This window comes from Erithacus rubecula (genome assembly GCF_903797595.1).
Source record: "Erithacus rubecula genome assembly, chromosome: 1".
NCBI lineage: Eukaryota > Metazoa > Chordata > Aves > Passeriformes > Muscicapidae > Erithacus > Erithacus rubecula.
This window is the reverse complement of record NC_136658.1, coordinates 19,741,416-19,748,588: the sequence shown is the minus strand read 5'-3', so window position 1 is coordinate 19,748,588 and position 7,173 is coordinate 19,741,416. Positions and strand designations below refer to the sequence as shown.

The following is a 7,173-nucleotide window of genomic DNA, read 5'->3' as shown; positions in this document are numbered from 1 at the left end:
CAATTGAAATATCTGTGTGTTATCAACATTATTCTCATGCTAAATCCAAAACACAAAATGGTACCACCTACTAAGAAAACTACCTCTATTTCATCCAAAACAAGGACACTCATGATTTCTCCATCCTTGCACTGGCTGCTGTTCTACACCACTGTTACAAGCCCAAACATCAGGCAGCCTGGTGTTTACCTACTCACATCAGGCCCAGCTGGGCTTTTCTATAGAGTTGCAGAGAGCACAAAAGATTTCTGCTGTGAGGTTCTGAAAGAAGATGCCAGCTCAGGTGCTGCTTCGTGTGGGGTCTGGAAGTCTACAACTGACCTAACAAATAGTTACAGGCCCAAAAAATATTAGCTTGTAGCAATGCCGAATTCAGATCACATTCAATAGAAAGGACACCTAAATCTGAGTGATGGGGTTGGCACAGTGCAAAAAAAGTCTCGCTTGACAGATGCACAGTTGTAACAAGCTGACAGACCTGTTATCAGCACCATGATTACATCAAAGTGTAATCAATTGTTTGGGGTGTTTTCTACAAATTGTGCCCCTGATTGCTTAGCTGCTTTCTTGGGCCCCATTCTTTGCTCTAGAAAGTCCACACCACAAAAAAATGCAAACCAAAGCAAAGCAACCCTGACACAATCCTTTACAAACTCATACTCCTCTTTGAAACCATTGCATTTTTGTTACACCTGACTGGCAGCAGGCATTCTGGATCTGGATGCAAAGGTGTGTTCAATCTTGCTTCTCCCAGCACAGTGACATCAGCTTTGGCCATATCAAGTCACAGAGCAAACACAGGAGTTCTGACAACATCCACTGCTCATAGGAAATAGCAGTGATAACCCTCCACATGTTAACATGACAAACCATCCACAGCTGCTTTGAAAGAGCCAAGGTGTTCCTGTTTCCATCATCCTTCAGCCCACAGTTCCCCTTTCCACTGGGTCACTGGTCAGCGAGGTAGCACTGAACGCCACTCTGTGTCTCTGCAGCTAAAGGTCTCAAACTGAAGTGTGAAGTGACAGAAATATTTCTTACAGGTTTCCACTACAACACAAGAGCTCTCACTTTTTGCAGCTTGAAATAAACCCAACTCACAGCACAGAGGCAAGTGCAACCACAGTGGGTTTCAGCAGGAAAAGCCTTCTCAGGGGGGCTAGTGAAGGACTGGTGGGGAAAAGGAGGTGGTTCTCTCTCACCAGAAAAAGTACTGCCACACAAATTTTCCACTTACAGTCAGGCCCTCCATGACACCATAACAATTATGAGAAAAAGTGACCACTGAATGACAACTTATAAACCTTAGAAAGGGGGCTGACAGCAGGCACTTTCTGCTCAGCCTTGACACAGAAGCCACAGCGATGAAGCTCCACACCACAGCAATCCTGCTCCTCTTCTGGCTTGGCATCTTCACTGTGCACACAGTCAAAGGTAAGTTTGCAACTCGAAGGAAGACAGGAATTACTCCATGGTGCACCTGTGGTTTCCTGAGCAGTTTTCATAGTTACAGACAGCTGATAAGATAAAATACACATGAAATCCAGATGAAAGGCAGCTTAATGGGGGATTTCATCTGATGTTCTACCAGCGGGTGGTTGGTTTCTACTTTAATGCAAGGCAAGATTCTGTGCCTGAAAGCAGTTAAGGGGTTTTTGCATAACGTTCTCTCTCTCAAAATGAAAAAAATCTTGAAGGCACAATGTCTTTTAGTCTCACTGACATATATACCTCTGTATATTATGGATTAATAACATGTCATGAAAAAAAATCTTTCTTGGATAAGATATACTTTTTTTTTTCCAGACAGACAAGTTCTATACTAATTTTATTGCATTAATTGTGATCTTTGTCTAACTGTATTGCCTTAATCCCTCTAATACTGCTATTTCAAAAAGTTCCTGCAGTTCTATATCACATATTGCTCATTGTCTTGTTTCTGGACATATCTTTCAGTACAGACAAGGAAAATATGAACCATAAATTAAAAGAGGAGTAACAGATTTATACAGTATCTTCTCTCTTTTCACTGAACCATAAAATTCAATATCTTCTTTCAATGAAATTATGAGCACTGTGATGAGCGATATTTATTGGCCATGCTTTATATAAGTTTGTCTGGTTAGGTCAGTGATTTTAGGATGCAGCTCCATGGATCATATAGACCCATTACACACATCATCTCATCACAAGTAGATTTCACACAAAGCCCAGATACACAATCCATATTCAAACCCACAAATATGTATTCAGAAACACAGAGAAAAGGCATCCTCAGTAAATCACACCAAAACCAAACACAGACCTGCTAAGCATTCACAGGACTGTGGAGCTACACAGACCTTATGCCAACCCACTGCCTCTCCAGCTACATCCCACTGCATCCTCCTCTTTTCATTGGTGACACTGCTCTTCACCCTGGCACCTGTGCCTTCAAATCACAGACTGCCCTTTCCCAATGTCATTGTCCACGCTGTATAATTGTCCATAAGTATCACCAAGTCTGAAAAAGCACACTGAGATGGTCCACAAGAGAGAGAAAAAAGGACAAGAAAGAAGGATAAAAAACCCAAATACACCTGGGGGGGGGGAAATGCTAGTTATAGATGCAGAGTAGTTGGGGGTTGTTCCAGCACTAGAGAAGCTTTGCTGCTATTCCCTGCATCCATTCCCTGAAGATTATATGTAGTAACAGAGGAATTATTTCCAGGACTAGTAAGGATTACTTGACTGTCTTTGACTTCTTGTATTGCCACATTTTGAAAACCAATCTGAGGCAGTAAAAAACTAATCATGAATCTTAAAAAAATACTATGTTGTGTTAGTCATGACTAAAGCAAGATCACAAGAGATATTCCTTCATATTCCTTCAGGCAAACAAAATCTCAGGAATTAGCAGATCTGCCAGTACCTGTGCACTGGCTATCCCACACCTTCTCCAAAGACTGATGTGTGTTTGTCTCAGCTATTCCAATTATTTCAAACAAAGAACAGCTCACAGATAGCAAGACTGTGTGCAACAGGTTTTACATTTAGCAAGGTGCACCAGAACTGTTCTTGTTTTTGTTTTTAAACCAGGAGCTCTATAAATTCTTTTTTAAAAGCCCACAGAGTAGAGCAGGGTTCCTTTTGTTCTCCCAGCATTCTTTCCCAAGCCTGTCTTTCGTGAATGGGAGAAAACCAAAAACTGGCAAGTGAGGACTAACACTAATGTATACTCCATTGCATTTGAACCAGCTCCTATTTTCACTTATCATCATGTAAGATAACAGCCCAAAAAATTTTATAACGATATTGTGATAGTTTTTTTTAATCACCACCGCATTTCTCTGAATTGTATCAAAATCTTGGAGGAATGCAAGGATTAAAAGGCACCCTGCTGCCTATGAAATCTGAGTTATAGCCAGAGGATATAAGCACTCATTCTTCTGACAGGTATATCTCCCTTTCTGTTAACAATTTTTGATAATACAACTTTTGAATGTGAAAAAAGTAGCTTTATTTTTCTTATCTTCACTTGGGAAACAGGAGGAAAAACTAATTCATATTCAAAAATATCTGGAAATCCACCCAGTAAAGTTCCAGTTCTAAATGCTGCCTCCACATGGGTAGATGATGCCGGCCTAATTATGAATGATGTCAAACACTTCTACTGCTATGGAAGCAGTGAGTCCCTGGGGATGGACAACACTTTAGAGATGGTAGAATTATCACAAGAAATAGCTTCAGCTCTCTAGTAGGTCTGGTAACAATTGGAAATCTTCTGGAATTACTAGTTTATCAAGGAGTTTATGATAAAATAAATTTTCATTTATTTTTTCCTTCTAGGGAGTGTGAGTAGTCAGGTCATGCGCAAATTCAGATGTGTAAATCTGTCTACAAAGCAGTTGAACATCCAAAATCTCATCAACTATGAAAGGCAACGAGTACCAATAGATGCTGTTATGTAAGTATCCCATGCACCCTTCAGACTTCCTTAGGCAAACACAAAATCATCAAACAGCAAAGTTCTTCTGTGGAGGAGTCACCTGGCAGCTGAGGGAGTGAGGGGGGAAGAGCAGGCTTCAGTTGGGAGATGTGTGCTGCTCATGAATAATGGCAGGAAGCTCACTGACCAGTCCCATCTTTGTGCCCAGTGAGTGGGGAAAAGTTCCAGCAAGGGTGGAGCAGTCAGAGGTTCCATGCACAAACTGAGTCAAGGGGACAGATCATGTGAAAGAATATGGGGTGACTGAGTGTTGCTAGGAGCTGTGTTTGGTCCTTTGAGCTCACAAGCATGAATTTTTATCACATCTGAGATTTGCTCCTGGGAGATAAATGTTCATTGTCATTTAGCATGAAATCCCAGAATAGCAGGTATGCCTGATTTTTTAAATATCATTATATACGTACATGACCATATGTTAATGATAACAAATAGGGAAATAATGTTTCTAAACGGTGTTATTCTAACACCTACAAATACCAGCATTTGAGATTGTTTTACCACAGTTTTCCTCATGTTCTGCATCAAAATCAAGAACAGCAGACCTGGGTTGAGAGACTGGAATTTAATGTCCAGCTGGTTTGCTTTTCTTTTTTCTATAGGTTTATCACTGCAAGAGGTATCAGGATCTGTGTAAGTCCTGATCAGAAATGGGTGCAGACTGCTATGAAGAGAATAGATGACAGACGTGCTGCCAAACGCAAATAACCAAAGCATCGAAGGCAACCCATGTGGAATTATTATCGGTGCTGCAGACAATAAGGAAGAAAACCTCACTATCTGCTTTTAACTCCTATTTATTAAGTGGAAATAAAATCTTGGAACAAACACAAACTCACCAGAATCTATTTATCACTAGTTGAATGTCAACAAGCTTCTTCATTTTAAGGTTGGACTCTGTTAGTCTGTATATTTTCTGAAGTGTTTGTTAATATTTCTTTACCACTGAATGTAGATATTGTCTCATCCTTGCTGTCCTGACCAGGATGGCATTTAATGGTGAATGACTGATAGTTCCGCACAGTGTAGTGAAGATGGCTACCCAAACAGCTGGAAGAGTGCAAACCCCATGCTGATTGAGATCAGAGCATTCTACATTGAGTGCTGATTTTAAGAAATGCTGTATAAGTCAGTTGTACACCTATATAACCTATACACCAACTGATTTCATGCTTCAGGATATCACCTGGTCAGTGCCATATTCAGAAGATGATCCTTCAGTATCCTATTTTTACACATGGTACTGCACTATTAGCTCAGCTCACAAAGGTGTGTGAATATTGTCACCAAGGGATGATGTGGAGTAATTCAGTGTAACTCAGTGAATGTAACCTGTTCAGTCTTGCCCTGGGGAAGTCTTATCCTACCAACGACATCTGTGAAGTTACTTCAGTTTTGCCCTCATGTGAAACAAATCTGAAACAATTGGTTTATTTTTTCCATTGCTTTTCTCTGGGTAAGAATAAACCATGTCTGGAATCTGTATTTCACAAACTCATAGGAATTCCCTGCCCTAGAAAACTATGTACAAAGAAATGCCCAATTGTCTTAAAACTGATACATGCTACTAACAGAAGGCTTTGAATTTTAATAAGCATCCTAGAAACCTGAATCAAATGGCAAGTTTGTTTGCATGATTATAATGCAGATGGATACTGCCGAAACGGGTCCCAAGTACAAATCTGAAAACTTATAGGCAAGTTAGCTGGAGCTGACACTATTGCTAGCTCATGGCTCAGATTATTCAAAAGCAATCTAATTCCAAGCTTTCTACATCATATTGCAGCTCACATTCCAGACAACATCTCTCCAAAAGTTCACACACTTCAAAAACAGTTCATAGCATGCTTGGGTAATCCCTACATTTTCAGAAGCAGAAATGGAAGAGCTCTCTGCTCAGAGAGAGAAAAGATGTGATTTGAGCACCTGGAGGAGTAGAAAAAAGATAAAGGCAGAAGTGCTTCTGGAATAAAGTTCCACTCATATTACCACATAGATGAAGCCTGCTCTGCTGCTAACCTATGGGCTTTTCATCCTACAAAACCTCCTAGTGATACTCATGGAACTACAGCACTTCCAAATTCCACCATAGAAACAAGATCAGACTACTCTAAAAGCCAGTCTTTCCAGCTCCCTGCTTTGGTCAAGACTTTAGACAGAATTTGTCTCTCATGGCTCACATTTTATCAGAACTCAGTCCTCTATGGGGAAACAGATTTAGTTTTCACTGTGCGGACAGGTTTGTAAATAGTGCTATTGCAAGGCAGGGAAAAGAAGGATGACTCTTCTTACACTACAGAACAGACCAAGGCAGGTTACTGAATCTCTGTTATAGGGAGTTATGTTTCCTTACTGAAGGTCTCACTAGTAAAAAGACTAGATAAAAATAGTTGTTGCTAAAAAACTTTGTAGGGAGAGCTTTAATAGTAGAAAGAAATTACAATAAGGTGTTACTGGAGTATGGCATTATATACACTGTGTTCATAAACTTTGAATTGCTGATATTAAGTCCCCAGATCCTCATATTGTAGACAATAGAAACACTTCTGTTCACTTCAACATCACCAGAGTATTCGTAGGCTACAAGACCAGGCCCCTTATAGAAGCAATTTAAAGATAAATGCTCACAGATAAATACCATCAACTCTGACAGATTAAATTCATCCAGGACCCAAACTATCTCATCACATGCCTTTTGCAGGCAGAATTTTAATGCCTACACTCATACTTAACAGTATCGTATCATGAAATGAATCTTACTAAAGTGAATATAATTTTTTTTTTATTAGGACTCTCACAACCTGAGGATATATTAACCATCACACAGCAATTAATACATTATACCTGTTCATCCTTATTAAAATTCATAGAATGATTAATAGTTTTTAAGAGTGAATCATTCTACTTAACAATTACTACTTGTTTGTTATACCTTGAAAGATCTGTAGAGATCCTTGTACAGTCCTTGACACTTAATTATTATTGGTGAACAGGGCTCTCAGTATCTCTTCCTAGTCCAACATTAAAGTCCAGGAACTTCTGACTTTCTGTGACTGTTCCTTACCCCAGCCCTTGCTGTGGTCCCAGGTGTGTATGCTATTTCTGTCAACTTTAGCTGTGGATCATGTGGAAGCTTATCTGTAATAGCACTGTTTCTTCCTAGCACTTTTCCCTAAGGGTCTCAAAAG

The 7,173-nt window shown here is 39.8% G+C and overlaps 1 protein-coding gene across 2 annotated transcripts; it reads left to right on the top strand.

The window, feature by feature from the left end:
- The first annotated feature begins 265 nt into the window (after positions 1-265).
- On the top strand, positions 266-5,749 carry LOC306814974 (lymphotactin-like). 2 transcript variants are annotated; one of them, XM_079331535.1, is made up of 4 exons: positions 266-283; positions 1,240-1,434; positions 3,829-3,946; positions 4,588-5,749. In XM_079331535.1, the coding sequence occupies exons 2-4, from the start codon at positions 1,365-1,367 to the stop codon at positions 4,691-4,693; spliced, it is 294 nt and encodes a 97-aa protein (XP_079187661.1). In that variant the 5' UTR covers positions 266-283; positions 1,240-1,364; the 3' UTR covers positions 4,694-5,749. The 2 variants fall into 2 exon arrangements, with proteins under 2 accessions (XP_079187661.1, XP_079187660.1); XM_079331534.1 differs by lacking the exon at positions 266-283 and having other exon boundaries at positions 708-1,434.
- The last annotated feature ends 1,424 nt before the right edge of the window (positions 5,750-7,173 follow it).